Genomic DNA, 20,692 nt, shown 5'->3' on the forward strand with positions numbered 1-20,692 from the left:
CGTAAAACCAAAATGGTGTCTCCTTTATATATCCAAATTGTACAAAATTGATTTTAAGTTATATCAGTAGAGAGAATTTTATTCAGACCTCTGCTCATTAATATCAAGTAAGGTATAAATCTGGGAAACAAATATTCAAACATGTTTGCCCCATCATAGACAAAATCCAGTTGAGATATCTAGTTAAAGAGGGAATTCCATATAGATGACTAGATCCTTTAAATGCTTATGTCAGCAGATGGTATTAAGCCGTGGAGCATGACAGAGACTTAAATGAGCTCAGTATAAACATTAATAGAGTCCTGTCTCCTTTTCCACATAGAAAAAACCAAGTGGATGAAAAAATGTTTATTGTCAATAAATCAATGAGAATCTATTAAGGGCCTCTTATGTATAATACATTGCTAGATCTTGATACTGATACAATGAATCAAGTAATTCTTGTCCACAAAGAATTAATGAAGAAGAGAACAAATATACACATAAGTATATAGAGAATAAATAAATACAAGTTCAGATTGTGCTATTCAATTGGATGGATGATAATTTAGAGGGTTTTGTCTGAGTGCGTATCATACACCAGAAATACACAAGGATGAGTCCCAGAATTAAACAGGATTCAGGAAGCAGTCTAAGAGTATCTTTGGAATTGCAGAATTCTTTGGCTTTTCCATAAAACAAAGGTCCATTTTGTAACTGTCAACATTCTTCCAGTGATGATGTATGGCATTGACTCTTTGAACATCATACTTAATGAAATTGAGGATCACACTATAGTTACTGAAAAGTAGGTTGTTGGTATGAAAAAACAATACTATATTATAAAGAATTATGAAGGATGTTATCAAATCAGTATCTGTTTATAGAAAAAGTTGCATTGATCCCACAGGAAAAATTCAAAATAGTGGAACAGACAAGTATAGCTCCATTAGCATCTTCTTGAAATTTAAAAAAAAAAAAAGAATCCCAAACACTCAAGACACGCACCCCCACCTCCATATGTTACTTGAAAGAGCTTTGACAAACTTAAGGGAATGATATCAGTAATTACATGGAATGATATGTGATGAGTTTTTATCTATCATTGGAAGGGAAACTTCCAACAGGTTGCACATTCATTAGATATAATAGTGCAGATATCTTTGTAAAGTAATAATAAGTAACATTTGTGAGCTGTACTATGTGCCAGATACTGCTAAGCATGTTACAATTACTTGATTTGAAATTTACAGTAATCTTGGGAGGTGGGTGCTATAATTTACTCCCATTTTATGAATGAGGAAACTGAAGCAAACAAATTAAATGAATTGCCCAGAATCCACAGGTGGGAAATATTGAAAACTAAATTTTAACTTTGTTTTTTTTCTGACTCCAATGCCAGTGCTCTATCCTTTGCACCCCCCCAACTGTTATATAACTACATACACCACTGAACTGCTATGAACTACATTTAGAATGAATGTCTAAACTGTAGCTTACTTAAAGAATCCAAAGTTTTTGTCTGTTGCTAAAATACTCCTTTAAATTTTGTTGTTTTTGTTTTTGTACTTAAGGTTTATTCCAGATGATATTACATTTGATGAGGAGCCAAAAGACATAGCCTTAGAAGTGGATATAACAACATATAAACCAAAATATTTTACATCTGCAGCAATGGGAACATCAACGGTATCTGAACCAAATTGTTTTTAAACTTTCTAATATTCTCTAAAAATTTCTAACTTCAAAAATAGGTCAGTGTTAGTTTAACTACTTCAAGATTAGCTTTTTTTTTTTTTTTTTTTTTTTTGTTATCTATCCCCATGACACTTCCAAAGCATTTTTGGAAATAAAGAGTACAAGATACACTCCGATTGTGCAATAGTCATCGGTACTTTTTCTGGGAGTTACATTGAGGTTTATTTATATAGTAGAAGAATCACATGTATTATGTGGATATGCCTGAATGCAGGAGGGGGGAGGAATTTTCAAATTAATTTTCACTACTCTGAAATCTTGTTGTATTGATTTTTTTCTCCTCTTTACTTCACGTTTCCTTTGCACTATTATTCCCCCTATATATCCCTTAGTCAAAAGTGTGTTAAAGAAAGAAAATACTCAGAATTAAGGAGAAATACACATGTCAGATGAATGGAAGATTAGTAGCATGTAGTTTGGGAAGGAGTTTTATCATGCCTTATATCACAGCTTAAAACATAAATCTCTAAGTTCAAATTAATATGGACTCTATTTGAGATACTTGTAAATATTCCACAAAACTCAATTTTGCCCTATTTTTTTGATTTCCATTCATTTTTTTTTTAAAGGTAGAGATCACTTGGGATGAGACTGATCATGAAAGAATTAAAACACTCAACAGAAATTTTAAAAAAGATGAACTTCTTGACATGGATTTTCAAGCCTATTTAGCATCTTCCAGTGATGATGAAGAAGAACCAGAAGAAGAGCAACAAGGTGACTTTTTATTTTTATTCTTCTAAATGTCTCTTTATATCTTAATTTACATATATTGGGGCTCTTGATATTTTTAATTTTTCAGTGTGCATAAGTTTTCAAACTTTTTGGTCTCAGGACCCTTTACTCTTAAATACTGAGGAACAAAAAATTATTATGTCTGTCTATTTATCATACTCAGAATTTAAAAGTCTTTATATTTTTGTGAAAAAATTTTGGCCTTGCCAAAAAGGGTCTCAGGAGCCTCAGAGATTCTCCTTTAAGAAACGTTGTTCTATAGCAAAGACTATAAGAATGGTCTATTCAGATATATTATGTCACCTTCCTAGACTAAAGGCCCAACAAATTAATTTTTTGGAAGTGGCCTTTATTTTTCTTTTCTCTCCATTATCCCATCTCTTCCACAAAATCCCATCATATTTTTAACAACCTAAAATTTTTTCACATTTCATTCACATCTGGTGCTTGTTGAGATAATATAAATTACAAAAAACCTTAAGAAACATATATGTGTATTTTTATATTTATTAAATGAATGTGTGTAGTACTGTGTTTACTGTTAAGTTTCTTTTTTTTCTTCTTCCCACTGCCCCTTCAAGATTTGCCTCCTATTATACACAAGTGGGTGTGGGTGGGTTTGGGTGTATTATTCTATGCATACTTATATTATCAGTTCTTTCTCTGAATGCACGTAGCATCTTTATATGCCCTTTATTGTTAATTTGTGTACTTATCATAGTCAAAATGACTTACTTGCTCCATGTAGCTGTATACCATGTTCTCTTAGTTCTGCTTATTTTGTTCTTCATCATTTTATACAACTCTTTCCATGCCTTTCTAAGATCAATGAGCCATCATTTCTTATGCTATGGTTATATTCCATTACAACCATACACCAGAACTTTTCTTTCTGTACTTGATAAAGTCCTTGTCAGCAGCTTTAATTGTATCAATCTAATTTCAGTCTAAATTTTTCCTATCTGAGTTATTGTTCTTCCTGGAATATCTTTAAATCCAATTCTCTATTATTACAAATCTGACAACAAAATTGGTAAGATCCACGATATTATATAAGAATATATTGGAGTAACAGTTTTTAGCAATATAATGCTTAGAACATGAAATGTAAATGACAGCATTGTAAATAAATGATAGCAGGTGACATTATTAAAGATAGTTAACAACATTGTTAATTGTTATCTAATTACATTTAATCCTAAGGTACTCTTGTAATTAAATAACTGGGACTGACATTCTCTAATAATGTGATTGGCTTCTTATTTTTGCTTTTAGGCCATGGAAAGATTTTAATATTTTTATCCTTATTGTAGAATATCAGGTTTTTCATTCAGGTTTTTTATGCAATCCAACATCTTTTATTTTTATTTAATTCATTAAGTTGTTTAATTATTTAATATTTGCTAAGGAACATGTTAACATTGAAAGTGTGATACTAGAACTTTTCACTTTTTTTAGAGATTTCAAATACTTTTTTGATTTTCAGTTCTTGGCAATACTGGTAATTGAGTAAGCATTATGACTTAGCATACATATTAGATAAGTATTTATTTACTCAGATAAACCTGATCTCTTTTCTCTCACAGGTGTGTAAGAAATTATGTTAACTATCCTGAGTCTAGTTTTGATGTTTTGCCTTATATTGCTGTATTGTCATTTAATGAAAACTTCAAATGAATCCTAAGATTTAAAAAGACAAAGACACACACACACACACACACACACACACACACACACACACACACACACACACACACACACCCTAGAAAACAAAATACTTTATATTAACTGTGTCTTAATTGGCAAAATGACTTCTTACCAACTAAAGAATTATTTCCAAAACTGCATTCTTTTAGTTGGTTGGATCATTGATTAGATAGAGCAAAAGTCAAAATCTGCCAAAAATAGAAGATGCGGTAGCAAATTAATACCAAATTAGAAGAAAAAGATGTGAATATTATTACCTAAGTATTGCAGCAACTCTAATGCCTTTATAAACAGGTTGCTAATATGAAAAATGTGCAAAGACTCAAAGAAAAGACTATCTCTAATTCTTTGAGAATTTTAATTGTCCGCAGGAACCCCAGTGAGGCTGAAAGGGCTTGGAAATGAAACTCTCTCAGCTAGCAAATATTTAAATTCTTTGCCAAGAAGAGACACATGGAAGCCAAAGGCAACACTAGTTTAGAATACAACCCCATTTAAAAACCATCATAGAGTTGAAAGTTGCAAACAGTATTGCCTCACAAAATAGGAAAAAGTACTTGGTGGGGAAAAAGAAACCTGCAGAGAAGTTGACATGCACCCTAACTGAACTAAATCATTCAGAGAGTGATTTATAATGGAAACTGGAAGGAAAACAATAAATAAATCTCAATTATAATAGCTCTACAGACATTCCTATTACAAGATATCTCATCAGCTGTAAGAGTGGAATCATTGAATTTTGACTCTTGTCATCTGAAGTGTATCCCATTATACATTTTAAGGCAGTGCTGTGGCGTTTTGTTTTGTTTTGTTTTTTAACTGATTTCATCAATGGAAGGGGAACTTCATTGATGAATTTCCTCCACCACTGCATTTCAGTACCTTCTTTGCAAATTGTCTTCTACAGTTGCATTGAAAAATTAAATAACATGATCAGTCTTTAATCCTAGGTTTTCCTTATTTAGAGGTAAGCTCTGTTTCCACTGTCTTGCTGCTTCTTAGTGGTGTGGAAAATATCGTACACACATGTAGCACATAAGCTAAATAAAATGAAGATCCAGAAAATAGCAACTAGTGTTACATTCCTATTTTTCCATTTCTATAAAACCTTTGAGCATGACTTCAGTTTGTATCAAAGGGCTCCTTAAAGAAGACATGAAAAAAACAAGCAGATTAAACTGCTTTCTACAATAGATGATATCTTTATAGCTATTCCACTTAATGAAATATTGTAAACATAAGATCATTCTATATTGGTTTGTTAATTTCTCTCTAAAAAAGTTTTGAGTTAGTGTAGGGCAAATGCAGCCTTAATAGATTTTTCTTAAGCAAAATATCTTTAACAGATTTGTTTAAATTAAATAGAATTTTTGACAGATGCCACGTTGTGGGGTGGGAAACTTAAGTCAGTGATCCACTGACTATTATAATGAGCACATGAATCATGAAAACATGCTTATCCAACTATTTAGAACCATCATGGAGGATATTCTAGGTAGAATAGGAATAGGAATACCTACTAGTGGTATTACTCTCCAAGTGATACTTCATATCAGTTTTGACTCTATCAGTCTTAGAAATAAAGAATTCTAAGTGAAGTCTGTACTGTTTTTCAGAGAAATAGTCTAGTTAAAATTAATATTTATTTGTAGGTGGGGGTGGGAGAAATAAATTAAATGCATTTACTCATTCATTCAACACATAATAAGAGCTTTACTAAACACCAGACACTGCTAGGGACTGATGATAGAAAGACAAAAATAAAATTATATTTTCCTTCAAGAAACTTACATTCTCTTCCAGGGAAAGAGTATAAACATGTGAGAAAATGCCAAAAATAAGCATGATAATTTCTGAGGAACTCTATGAAATCATATTAGCATAGGATTTATATAGGAAAATAAAAAACTTATACTGCTCTAATTACATGTCTTTGAAGAGGTAGTGTATTAAGTTTGGTCATACTATGCTATTTCTTAGCTGGATTTCATTTAACAAAGTACAGGCACTTTTAATGATCTTAAACTGCTCTTCTGACAGTTTTTCTGTTTTTTAAGCATCAATATTCTTCTAATGAAACATCAAACATATCATGAAGTTCTATGAACTTCATGAACATATAATGAACATATAATATATGAACATATAATATAATATAAATAACTTCATGAACATATAATGAAACATCAAACATATCATGAAGTTCTATGATCTTATTAGTATAAAGGACATTAGAAAGATGCATGGTTGAGTTTAAGTGTGCAACTTTTTTTTTTTTAATGTTTCTGTATTTTTTCCAGTTGCACGTAAAGACAATTTTGATTTTTTTTCCCCCTGAGGCAATTGGGGTTAAGTGACTTGCCCAGCCTCACACAACTAGGAAGTGTTAAGTGTCTGAAGACAGATTTGAACTCAGGTCCTCCTGACTTCAGGGCTAGTGCTCTTATTCACTGTGCCACCTAGCTGCCCCAAATAGGGTTTTTTTTTTTGTTGTTGGTTTTTTTTTTAGTTCCAAAATCTTTCTCTTCCTTCTTACCTCCCCCCAAGAGTATGCAGTTTTATGTAGATTATACATGTACAGTCTTATGCTAAATATAGATCCATATTAATCCTGTTGCCCCCCCAAAAAAACACACCAAAAAAAAAATCCCCAAGAAAAATAATGTTCTTTGCACTTAGTTTCTCTCATTTCACTTTGCATCAGTTCATATGTCTTCTGAATACTTCTTTTTAACACAGTAGTATTCCATCATGATCATATACCATAAATTGTTTATCTGTTCCCCAAATGATGGATATCCTCAATTTCCAATTTTTTGATGCAGCATATTTTCAAGAATAGTTATTGTTATAAAAGAATGGTGTAAAATGAATCCTCAAAAGCATACTTTACCAGAAAGGTGAAGTTTTTCAGCAGTCACATAGATGGACAACTGATGCTTGACAAGTTTTCATGAAAAATTAAAAGAACTACAGAGAAGCTCTCCAGTATGTTGGGGAGATCCTCTAAAGGATTTATTTTTAAAAAAGGATTGTGTTAGGATAGAAAATCATAGAGTGATTTTAGTCTAAACTAGCGAAACAAGGACCATATCAATGAAATCACAGTTTCATAGAAGTATACAGCATATGAAATTTTCAAAAGTATACTTTATCTTAAATATCAAGTTAATTAGAAACTTAATTCAATGTTCCTGAGCACCTAGAAGTTAAAGTTGGTATTTTTAATGATACAGTAATTGGAATTTTCAGCTTCATCAATTGTAAAAATAAAACACATTTCACAAGTACTAAACTCTTGAATTAGAGAAAAGCATATGTTTATGTAAGTTACCCTACACTTTAGAGTTTCAGGAAGTAAAGTTTTATTACTGGAAAAAATCAATTTAAAGTAGGCCATCAGAGACTTGCCACTAAAATTTCAACCTGGAAGGATCTTGCTTCTAATTATGTTTTCAGAAATGAGCTTTTAATAGAAAGAAATACATTGCTATTTTGTTAATGTGTTCCTGATGTTTTATCCATCAAGTTATGGGATACATGACAGGATTCCATCCAACATTATTATTGTGGCACTAAGCACAAACAGAAAAAAATGAATTTCAGCTGTTTGAATGGAAATGTAAAAGTATGATAGGATGGAAAGAATGTCCTGGACTATTTTTTATTCATTTTTTGAAAAATCTATAAAAATATTTATAAGCATTTTTTTTTTTTTACCAATTTTTTGTAAAAATGTTACCTTCTTAGAACTTGAAGAAAAATCTGCTACTATTGGTATTCTATAATGTAATACTTCATAATGTCAGATGTTTTTTAGGAACTTTTTTGCTGCAAATTGTAGTGTGGTATGTTTCTCTTACACTGCTTCTGCATTTTCTCTTATTGGAGGTATTCACTCAATTCAAAAAGTCTTTTTTGTTTTAAAGGTTTGAATCCAAGACTTTTAATTTATGTGTTTGGCCTGGGGAGTCACAGTGGGATTTTAGCCACATAATTTTTGTATATAATAACTGTTTCTAATAATTGTTGCTCTCAATTTTTTGTAATATTCTTTTGGAATCTGGTAGAGCATTATTCTTTGGATTTAGGAAGAGGAGAGCTTGCCAAGCTACTCAGGTTAACTGTTATAAATCCTTATCTGTTCACTTTTCAAAATAAAGCAAGGAGCTCATTTGAAAATAATTTTGCTGACTAACAATAACAATTAGAAAAATTCAGATCTCAAATTCCTTCCCATCCAGTATCTCTCCAATAAGAGCTACTTCTTTTATCTCTCTGAGTTCTACTAAATTAAGGAGATATCCTTTCTACCATGAAACTCTGAGGGTGAGGCTGAGTATATTTGCCTGCATCTTTACTTTCCCCCATCTTTACCCACTTTTTATTCCTGAACATTCGTGATACAGCACTTTGAGCTCTTTACATATATTATCTCCTTTGATTTGTAACAGTCCTATAAGGTTGTTCCTGTATTTTTAACAAAAGAAGAAATTGAGATTGACAGCAATGACATACAACTATAATTTGAGGCAGAATTCAAATTCAACTCTCTCTGACTCCAAATGAAATTCAGACTATTCATTTATTAAAGAGGAATGCATAATTGTACTCTTTGCATCTGTTACAAAAAGCAGGCTGTGATGGTAATTGGACATCTGAATTACATACCATATTGGATAGGAATCTCCTTCATCCAGGATCATAGGTCTCTAAAAAATTCCAAGGAATAATACAGATTTAAATAACATCTTCAGTAATGAGTAGATTAAAGAATAAATCATAGAAACATTCTGTATCAGAAAGAATAATAACAACACCAAAACTCATGAGCCAAAGTTAAATTAAAACATAGAGGAAATTTACATCTTTAAAATTTTAACAAAATAGAAAAGGCCATGAAATAAGTTACAATATGGAAACCATAAAAATTTGGGAACCATAAAATATGAAAATAAAAAGACTATAAAATTTAAAACTAGTTTATTGCGAACCTGAAAAACAAATGAACAAATTCAGATTAGGAAAATATAAACTGATCAAGATGAATTCACAAAATAAGAAAATAAAACATTATCATAAAGGACTATATATTTATTCGCCAAGAAAACTGAGAATTCAAAAGATGTTGACAAAATCTGTAAAAATTTTAAGTATCAAACTAATAAAAGATGGATTAGAAATCTTAGCCCAATTTCAAAAGAAAATTTGACAAATTTTAATTTACCTACCAAAGAAAAAGATCCTTGACTAATGGGGATATGAATGAATTGTATCAAAAGTTTAAAACTTGTAGCATAATGTAGCAAAACTTTTATAGCATATAACTACTACAAAAATAATGCACTTTACCTCCAAGATTAAACATACAGTCATGAGTTTGGTTCTTTCCAACCTTTCTAGTCTTCTTACACATCAGAACTCTACTTCCACATATTCTATGATATAAGGAAACAGGCTTCCTTTCCATTTCTCAGAGCATTCCATCTCCTTGCTCTGGGTATATACATTTGCTGTACCCCATGCCTGGACTTTTCTCCTCCTTGTCATCTCTTAGCTTCTCTGGTTTACTTCGAATTCCATTCCAAGTACCACCTACAAGAATACTTCCCTGATCCTCTTTACTGCTAGAGATTTCCTTATAAGATTATTTTACATTATAAAGCATCAGTCATTAAATCTTTTAGTACTGACTAAGAAATAAATAATAATAATAATAATAATAATAATGAAGCAGCTAGTTTGCACAGTGGATAGAGCACTGAACCTGAAGTGGGGATGATCTAGTTCAAATCTGACTTTGGATATTCTTGACACTTATTAGCTGAATCATCTTGGGCAAGTCACTTAACCCCTCTTGTCTTGCCAAAAAATGTAATAATAATAATGGCAGAAAGTTTGTTGGGAGTTGAGGATGAAAAGATGTGTGATATTTTGGTTGAAGATTATAAATAGCTATATTTTTTCACAGCCTGTTTATTTTTATTGAAATAAAGTTAGAAATTATGAATACTATGACATAATGTTAGCTTTATATGAAATTGTCTTCATTTAATTATAGCTGCCAAAGTAGATTGACTCTCTTAAATATGGAAGGATTCTTTTATTAGGGATTTCTGATTGCAAATGCTTATTGAAAGATTCCATACATTGCATATAGAGGAGTAGTTAATATATTTATTTTGCACCTAGATTATTGATTATTTTGCATTTTATTTGTTTTTACTTTCATTTTTAATAGATGTGTTAAACTAAATTGTTTATTAGGTGATGTTGGAATCAGCAAGCCAGAAGATGTCACATCTAAAAAGAGTCAAAAAGATGATGATGAACAAATCACCAAGTACAGGCAACTTTTGCATCTTATTCAAGAAAAAGAAAAGAAATCTAAAGACAATGACATGGAAATGGAAATTAAATGGGTTCCAGGTAAGTTGAGTCAATTTAGTCCCCTTTGTATGCTAGGCATTTGTACTTAATGTTGAGGACCCAAAAGGTCCTACTTCAAGATCAAAATGTAATGAAGCATATAGGATGTTAAAAGTTATTTATGATAAATACGTTACCAATCAGGTTTACTCTCAGAGAGAAAGTTCTATGACTGAGTGTGGGAGTTTAAAAAAAAAAAAAAAGTAAAGATTTCTGGATGACACCTAAGTTGAAAGCAGGAGTTATGAAAGAAAGAAAAACCTTGAGCCAGACACTGAATTCATTGAGAAAGAATAAAAAGTGTCCTGGAAGTCTGTAGGCAAATACTACCATATTTTTGATTAGAAAATAAATGTAGATCACATGAACCTCAAAAGAGCAGTGATGGTGGGCATAAAAATGGCAGTGGGGATCAAAAAGTATTCCAACTTTCTTATAGCTAGTGATTCTTTCCATCTTTAAATCTATAATTCTATAAAATTATTCTAATACAAAGAAAAATTTGTTTAAGCTAAATGGAGTGGTACAGAAGTAAAACCTATTATGTTTTTTATTTATGTTAGTTTTCCAAGCACAAGCAAATCAAAAAAACCTATTTTTTTTTTAACCAATCAGCAATCCTGCTATAGTAGGTTTATGCTTTTTAAAAAAATAATAATAAGTACTTATTTCCTTAGTATTGTCTAGTTGGTAGATAGTTGTGTGTTTTTGTTTTTTGGGGTTTTTTTTTAGATTGCATCATATAACTTCATAATAAAACTTTTGCTTTGGTAGTTCTTATCTGGAAATAAGTAGATTAGTATTTATTTTGGCATGTAGAGTTAGCAAATAATTATGGTAATTGCAAAATTGTTATTCTGTGTGTCATTGAGGACTTAGTAGATATTAGGATAATTTAATGTTTTATACATTAAATACATGCAATAATTTGCATGGGAAATAAGCAAGGCTAAGAAAAAAATATAATATTGTATAAGGATTGACTGAAGTCTAGAAAAAAAGAGAAGACATGATAGTTTTAAAATATTTGCGTTACTGTCATGTTAAAAGAAAAAGGAAGCTTCTTGTATTTTGTTTGAAAAAGAAAAACTAGAACCAATAAATGAAAATTGCATGAAAGTAGATTTCAACTTTACATGAAAAAAGGGAATAGGGGAAATTAGACTTGTGGTTTCTTTGATATAGGTAACACCTAGGTGAGGATGCTCTCTCTACTAATAGAAGTCATCACCTTTGCAACAAAAGTTTAAGGGACTTTCCTGGGGTCACTCAGCTAGTATGCCTCAAAGATGAGTTTTGAACACATTACTTCCTAGCTTCGGGAGGCTAGCTTCTTATCCACTAAACCATTCTATTTATCTCTACGTAAGAAAGAACTTTGTAAAAATCAACATGTTGTCTTGCTGGATAAATGTCATAAATTCCCTAGTATTCATGCTGATAGAACACCAAAGGCCTCCAAAACACTGTAGAAATTATCCAGGCCAATCACCTCAGTTTATAAATTATCTACTAATTAATAGCAGATCTGGAATGCTAGATTGGAATTCCAGATTGGTGTTTAATCTGTTATTTATTCCATTATACCATACTGTTCAATTAAAGGTAACGGCTCCATCCAGAGATTTGGTGAACATTTATTTAAACTCCTTTTATAGTTAAGAACTGTGCTAATTGCAGTTTTACTTGCTTTATCAAAACAAAAATTAGTTTACATTCTACAAAGGAATATATCATATGTAATAATAATTGATGCTTAATTAAAAGAAAAAACTTTATGCACATAATTTCATTGGAGCCCCGCAACCCTATGCAACAGATATTCCAGGTATGACTATCCCTATTTTCTAGGTGAGGAAATTGAGGCCAAAAGATTAAATGATTTATCTGTGACTATAAATACAAAAGTAGAATTTAACCTTAGGTCCTTTTGATTCTCACTATATCATGTTGCCTTTAAGAGAATTTCAGCAGAGAAATGCTGGGAATTCTATCTTATGCTGATGGCTCGAGGTTGAAATGTACCTGCCACTACAGTAGTTAAACTTCTAAGAGATATCTCAGAAATCAGGAATATAGTTGTGTGGACTGATAAAGTTCATTTAATTGTTATTCAGGAAAGTTCTCCTTTTACAGATATACATACATATATTAAATGTCCATGCTATTATTACATGGTAAAATACATAATATGTGGTAACATGAATACAGATTTATTCTACAAAATTTCCATTTTGTTGCCTTAATCTTCTGTAAGATGGTGCTTAAAAAATATTTGACCCTGGTTAGAATTTTTTATGCCTTTAAATTACAGTTTATGATGCTATACTTAAGTTACCCACAGAGTGTCAGTGTAAGAATATGTTAAGTATCCTAAATAAATTTTAACATTGAGACGGCTATTTGTTATTTTGTAAAATACACAGTTTTGAACTTTTCAGAATTTTTGAAATCAGATTATAAATTGCATGTGAATAAAATTTATCTACAAATCCAAAATGTTATCAGAAAGCACTAATAGAAGTTCCTATGTAAAAGTAACTCCTAAATAGCATGCATTTTGAATAGAATTAAACAATGAATTATTTTTGAAATATCATATGTAAACATCATAGTACAGTTTAACTGATTTGAATTAATTCAGAGAAGGAAGGAAGCCAGCTCTGGATTTTTGAAGAGTTTGGGTTATAGAATATTTGAAAAGATATTGTTTTAAAATATTCCTGTAAGCTTTTAAAATGGTAGCTTTTCTTTTAGATATTCTTATACTTGTATCTGCAGTGCCAGCAGTGCTTGACACATAGTAGGCATTTTAAAGAGTATTTATTGAATTGAATTGTAGAGTAATAAAGGATAATCAAATAGAGGTCATACAAGTCCTCAATTCGACCATCTTTGAACACATGGTATGTGCAAAGAACATTGCTAGGTGCCATACAAATTGCAAATAGGATAATATATTTACCAGTCTAATTTGATAGCCAAATGATATACAGATTTAATAATCAATAGCGTAATAATCAGTTGATCAAAAATGCCTGTTATATGCCAGGTGCTATGATAGAGTAATATCGATTATAGAGAAAATAATTCTGGATGGGGGAAATAAAAGATGACTTCTTGAAAAGAGAGTGCTTTTTAACTGGTCTTTAAATAATGGGGGTAGGATTTGCATATATAGAGAAGGCTAGAAAGAGCATTTCAATTAAAGAACTTGATATGAACAAAAGTACAAAGTAGGAAATGTTCAAGGGTAGCAAATAGCCCAAGTTGGCTTTGTTGTAGAGCTTGTGAAAGAAAGTACTGGGAAAAAGAAAACCTATACATGTAGCTGGCTCCAGATCATAACCTTGAATGCTAGACTGGCAAGTTGTAGGTTTTTATTTTCCTTTAGGATTGTTTAGAGTTAACTATCTCTTGAGGGGAAGAGACTGGAGATAGGGACACTAGATAATCAAAACAGTGTCAAAATCAAAAAAAACTTAATAGTACATATCTCAAAAATCAGAATGGTTTTTAAAGGAAATGAAAGATACGGGGCAGCTAGGTGGCGCTGTGGATAGAGCACCAGCCTTGAATTCAGGAGGACTCAAGTTCAAATCTGGTCTCGAGACACTTAACACTTGCTAGCTGTGTGACCCTGGGCAAGTAAGTCATTTAACCCCAGCCTCAGGGGAAAAAAAAAAGAAAGAAAGAAAGAAAGAAATTAAAAGTAAAGAATAATTCAGAGAGAGAATAGTTGAGACTTAGAAAAATTTTAAAGAAAAAGACATAATTCACTTGTTACTGAAATGTGAATATAATTACCTGTAGTAATTTATTCCATATTTTCTTTTCCTTAAATATTATTATTATTATTATTATTATTAATTAAGAAACATAAAGTTTGTGATTTGGAAATGAATTCAGTAACTATCTAGTTCAACCCATAAAAAACAGGAATCCACATTACAACAAACTTGAGAAGTAGTTTCTTGCTTTTGCACGAAGACCCTCAGAGACAAGGAACCTACCCACTATTGGAACAACTCAATCTGTTCCACTCTAAGACAGTTTTTATTTTTGGGAAGCTTTCCTTGACATCAAGCCTAAAGCTTATTTCTCCCTCCTCTCTTTTAAGTTCTTCTTTTTTTTTTTTTTTTGAACTTAAGTGTTCATATTCACAAAGAATAAAAAAATTATATATTAAATTGTAAACTTTATTTATATTTTGCTCTCAAAAGCTTACTAAGTTTTAACAAAGATAGTATCTACATCACCACATTTATTTCTGGATCCCATCAAGAGTTAGGAATTTCACTTTTGCAAAGTTTGCTTTTAAAAAGTAAGATGTTCACTCTGCTATTTGAATATTATCTCGTAGGATGAACAAAGTAAAGTCAATACAGACTAAATTTGTCTTCTTTTACTGTATTCACCTCGGTTCTCCTGAGATAATTAATAAGGAGTTAAAAGCTGAGATGTAAGGTGATACATTTTTAGGAAACAAATTCATCTTACTTAAGAATACTATTAAGTCAGCATACCTCTTCAATGAAAAATGACATCTCTTAGATACCAACATCAATGTTGTATGTGAGTGACCCTTTGGTGTTCCCACTCAAGAAACATTTTTTAAAGATCTCATAGTTTAAAGACTGATAAAGCATAAACTATTCAAATGAGGGCACTGAGTCTATATCTTATGAGGTTTGAAGAAATATGCACGTTTACATTAGCAAATGCTCAGGGATTATAACATATTAACTGTTTCTGAGAATCTGAAGGATTGTAATACAGAAGCCCTTTTATTGACTTATCCCATTTGGTTTGAGAGAATAGAACTTAAATGAAGAATTTTTTTTTTGTGTGATATTTTAAAAATTGATACCTTGTTTAAAAGTTTTTTTATGTTCTAGTTTGTGTTTTTTGGCTTTGCATTTGGGTTTAAGTGACTTGCCCAAGGGAGATCTTTAAACCAGCGAGACCTAAAAAAAAAAAAGACAATACAGTGAAATCATCATCTCCTTATTTCTTGATGCATCTCTAGATGATAATAGCTCTTTAGGCTTCCATATTATACACCTGGTCCATGTTGAGTTTGTTACAACTAAAATTCCTAGTTCATTTTCAAACCATCATCTGTCCATGGGTCTCCCATTTTATATTTGCAAAGTTGTTGTAAGGGATAATGTTGTAAAAAATTACCTCTGCATATGTACTGTCAAAAAATGTTATAATTATAAAATTAATTTTAAAAAAGGTTATTAATAAAAAATATTAAACTGTTGCTTAAACAATGTTGTATTCACATTAAACCATTATCAGATAATTTTTTAGTCTAATCATCTAACCAGTTCTGAATTCATTTATTGTAGTCTACATTTCTGCACAAGAATAAATTAAATTTTTGTATTAGAGATTTTGCTAAAGCCTAGTTTAACTTTATGTTTAATATCTTCCATCTAGTAATTTAGAAATCCTATTAGAAAAGAAAGTGAGGTTATTTTGGCATTCCCTACTTTAAATGAAATCACACTGGCTCTTTGTAATCATCTTTCTAGATGTTCACCAGTAATCTCTTTAATTGTCCATTCTAGAAGTTTTCCAAGAATCAGTCAAGCTCGCTGGCCTAAAGACATTTCTCTTCTCTATTTTTGGATTATCTCTCACATTTTCCATGATCTTTCAGATATCACAGATAGTAGCTGATCACTAAAAATAAAATCAGGACATTTGTCTTGTGCCATTCTAGTAGTACTTTTCTTGTTTTCTGTATTCTGTCAGATATCACAAACAATGACTCAGCAGTCAGATCTGCCAGTTCATGTAGGACCCTTGGATGTAGTTCATCTGGGATAGCTGACTGAAATTCATTGAGGACAACCAGGTTTTCTTATTATTTCCTTACATATTTTGGGTATCAACTCCCCATTAGTGATTTTTGTTCTCTCATTTTCAGTGTAAAAATCAGCTCTCTCCTGTCTTATTGATTAAAACTGTCTCAGGGATCTTTTTTTGACCCTTCTTTTTCTCTCTGTTATAATTTAAAAAAAAAAAAAAAGGGCAGACTTTTTTTGTTGTCAGTAGCTTACCTTGACAGTCAGCTTATTCTGACCTTTAGCATTCCAGACATTTTTCATAACTTTTTATGTTTTTATGACATATGTCACACATTTCTTTTTTATCCTTTGTGACCTGGCATTATTTCCATTTTATTTTAAATTTTTTTGCCTTTTCTTTCTTTTTTTTTTTTTTAACTTAAGTGTTCATATTCACAAAGAATAAAAAAATTATATATTAAATTGTAAACTTGATATTTATATTTTGCTCTCAAAAGCTTACTAAGTTTTAACAAAGATAGTATCTACATCACCACATTTATTTCTGGATCCCATCAAGAATTTTTTTTTTTTTTTTTTTTTTTTTTTTTGTGATATTCTTAAAATTGATACCTCGTTTTGACACTGAGCATTTTCCAACAAATATCTAAAAAAGCTCTCTTCATAATACATTCTAGATTAAGCAAAATTGCTTATCAGAAGTGGAAATGATATGAGAGTATATGTCATTTTCTTTTTTTTGCTAAAATGATTTTTAGCGGACGGATATTGGACTTAATTTTCATGACTTTTGTAATAGAATTTTAAAAATATATTTATATTTTTTTTCAACATTGATGTTGGTATCTAAGAGATGTCATTTTTCATTGAAGAGGTATGCTGACTTAATAGTATTCTTAAGTAAGATGAATTTGTTTCCTAAAAATGTATCACCTTACATCTCAGCTTTTAACTCCTTATTAATTATCTCAGGAGAACCGAGGTGAATACAGTAAAAGAAGACAAATTTAGTCTGTATTGACTTTACTTTGTTCATCCTACGAGATAATATTCAAATAGCAGAGTGAACATCTTACTTTTTAAAAGCAAACTTTGCAAAACTGAAATTCCTAATTCTTGTATGTGAGTGACCCTTTGGTGTTCCCACTCAAGAAACATTTTTTAAAAGTTTTTTTATGTTCTAGTTTGTGTTTTTTGGCTTTGCATTTGGGTTTAAGTGACTTGCCCAAGATCATACAGCTAGCTAGTTAAGTGTTAAATATTTGAGTCCAGATTTGAACTCAGGTCCTCCTGACTTCAAGGCTGGTGCTCTCTCCATTATACCATCTAGCTGCCCCTGCATTTTATTTCTTGATATGGTATTAATACTAAAGGACAGTGGTTTTTGTTCTTTCATATTTACTTAAGCAATAAGTAAATGTATTTTTCTGCATGTCCTTCAAAAATGTATTTTAGAAAATCAGTGAAAACATAGAATTTTATTGCTGGAAATAACCTTAGAGTTTATTTAGCACAGCCTTTTCATTTTACATTTAATAACACATATGGCCTTGATTACACAGCTAGTTTATAGATCATCCTGGACTAGAACATAAGATTTGATTTCAGTACTTTTCCCATTTCTACACACTGGGCTTTACTACTTGGGCTACCTTTATGAGAGAAAAAAAAATGCAGAAATCTTTTGTAGTATTGGAAATCATAGTTTTAGGAGGAAAAAATATGAATTAGTCTTTAAAGATCCAAAATTTAATCAGAAATTATGCATATCAAATGTTTTGTGTGTCTTTGGAAATCTCTAGGATTCATGAATTTTAATTTTCACATATCTCTACCCTGTTTGGTATCACAGTTTTTATTTTTGGATTCTTGATTGCCAAATATTCATTTTCTCAACCATATTTTAGTGGGAAATTGCTTTTGATCAAGATGTTTCTAATAACCAGATATTTAAAGTATTATGCTTCATGTTTAACCTATATTGGATTACTTGCTGTCTAGGGAAAGGGGGGAGAAAGAAAGGAAGGGAGAAAAATTTGAAACACAAGGTTTTGTAAAAGTACAGGTTGAAAGCCATCTTTGCATGTAATTGGAAAAATGAAAAGCTATTTAAAAAATAATAAAACCTAAAAAATATAAAGTATTGTGCTTACTAATAGCATAGCACTTTTAAATTGAAAACTTGAATTTAAAGTAAATGTAAAAAATATATTTTAGTTCAAGTTTTAAACACCAAGTTGCAAGAAGCTTATTTTAAGGTTTTTTTTTTTCCCCCAAAGAATCATTATCATTTAAGATAAAACAATTTGAAACAATTTGCTGGGGGGGGAGGGGACTTTAATCTTTGCTTAAAACAATTCCTTAGGCAGTCCTGACTATGTCTTTTGATATTTTACATAATATTTCAGAGAAGAGTCATGTACACATTATTTTGTATATATGTGGGTGATCACCATCATTAATCTTCTTAGTGCCGTGTTTTTATATAAGTATATCATGCACGAATTTTAGCTTGAAATTTATATTCCTTAGGGGACATAGACTGGGAATGCTAAACTGAGGTTAATAGATAAAAATAGTTACAGAATGAATTTGACATTTTTCATCTGGAGTAACATCAAATTAAATATGATGTTTTAAAAAGAATTTTGTTTCAGACCATTTAGGGAATTGATTAGTCTTGGGAATTTCTTGACAAAATCTCCCTAGACTGTTAAACATAGAAGAGGAAAATGGAATTTTTGCTGAAGTGAAAATAAACGTCTTATCTGTATTAATTATATACAGCAAGAAAAATAAAAAGTGTGGTCATAAATTTGTATTTAATTCATTCCAAAGAGTGGCCTTCTAGGTGATTTAATACCATCCCAAGAAAAATTTACTCATTTTAGTAACTATATTAACCATGTTTTGAACTTTTGAGGCTCGGAATAATAATTTTTGAAAAGGTAGGAGACCATTGTTGATTATTCCTGAGCTTAGAGATTTCTCCCAATAGTTATTATTCATACTTAAATATTTAAGACCTACCTCCTGGATACTTTAGTGAACTAAAGCTTATTCATTTTTGTTGCTATGATAGTTAGACTCTGGAAAACACTTTATTTTCCCTCAAAATTCCATAAGCTTGCCCTCAGTGTCACAGAAATGAAAAACCCAATGTATATGAACATTAGTAATCTAAAGAATATTTGTTTTGTTTTGCTTTTTTGTTTGTTTTTTGTTTTCCAGAATTAAAATTCTTACTAACCTAACTGCTGTTTTTGAGCAACTAACCCTTTTTATCTGGTGCTAATGATTGCAGTAATTGCTATGGCAGCAAGATTTAATAATTGACTTACCAAGATTCAATAGGATAATTTATCAAATTAAATTTTTAGTTGGGTCGCATTTTTTTTAATACTTTAATAATTTGTTTTTAACATTTAACATAATAGGAACCAAATTAATATTTAGATTCATACATGTGACTCACCAATTGACAATTATAAGGGAAATTGCTTTTAATGTTTATCTTTCAGTCTTTTACAAACCATGCTTCATCCTGTCATTCCAGTTTTGTTGTCCATTATTCTTCCTCCCCTATAGACATCTTGGCTTTACTTCATGCCTAAAATGCATTTTCTAGTTCTTTCCAGCTCATTAAATATCTTTCTTCTTTCAAAAATAAACTGAAGCTCACTTACCTTTTATGGGAAGCCTTTCTTCATCTGTCCAACTACTTTGCAATTATTCTCTTTATATTTATTTTGTGCTCTTATTGTTTCCCCTGTTGAAATATAAGCACCTTAAAACTAGGTATTAATTTATTATATATTTTATCACCAGGGTATAGCACAGTATCTGGTACAAAACACATATTTAATTAGTGCTTATTGATTGATTAAAAAAGAATTTTACTTAAGTTCAGCAAACGTATATTCAGAGTCTGATATGTACAAGGAATGTTTAGCAAGGTGCTGATAGCAAGAAAAAAAGTTCCTAACTTCTAGAAGGTTTTCTTGTTTTTGTTTTTGTTTTTGGTAAGGAAGAAAAACAATCTAGCATGAATATAAGAAAACAAAAATATGTGCAAAATAACACAAATTACTTTCAGAAGAGTAAAAGTAGATGCTGCTGCTGCTGCTGTTTGTTTTTCATAAATGGAGGAGACTAAGTCCATGACAGAGGGAATAAAAAAAATAAGATGTCAAATCAAATTGAGGAGTAAGTTTGGAATAGCTATTATGGAGCATATGATAGAATTTGTCTAGAAAGAGTAT

General features: G+C 30.8%; 1 protein-coding gene across 1 annotated transcript in view; it reads left to right on the forward strand.

Annotated features, from left to right (window-relative positions):
- The window catches only part of ESF1 (ESF1 nucleolar pre-rRNA processing protein homolog), an 87,726-nt gene that overhangs the window by 30,227 nt on the left and 36,807 nt on the right, over positions 1-20,692 (forward strand). The window contains exons 7-9 of the mRNA XM_074287835.1: positions 1,554-1,668; positions 2,307-2,454; positions 10,447-10,608. Coding sequence (XP_074143936.1) covers positions 1,554-1,668; positions 2,307-2,454; positions 10,447-10,608 — 425 coding nt within the window. The remainder of the gene's footprint in view (positions 1-1,553; positions 1,669-2,306; positions 2,455-10,446; positions 10,609-20,692) is intronic.

This window comes from Sminthopsis crassicaudata, chromosome 2 (assembly GCF_048593235.1).
Source record: "Sminthopsis crassicaudata isolate SCR6 chromosome 2, ASM4859323v1, whole genome shotgun sequence".
Lineage (NCBI taxonomy): Eukaryota > Metazoa > Chordata > Mammalia > Dasyuromorphia > Dasyuridae > Sminthopsis > Sminthopsis crassicaudata.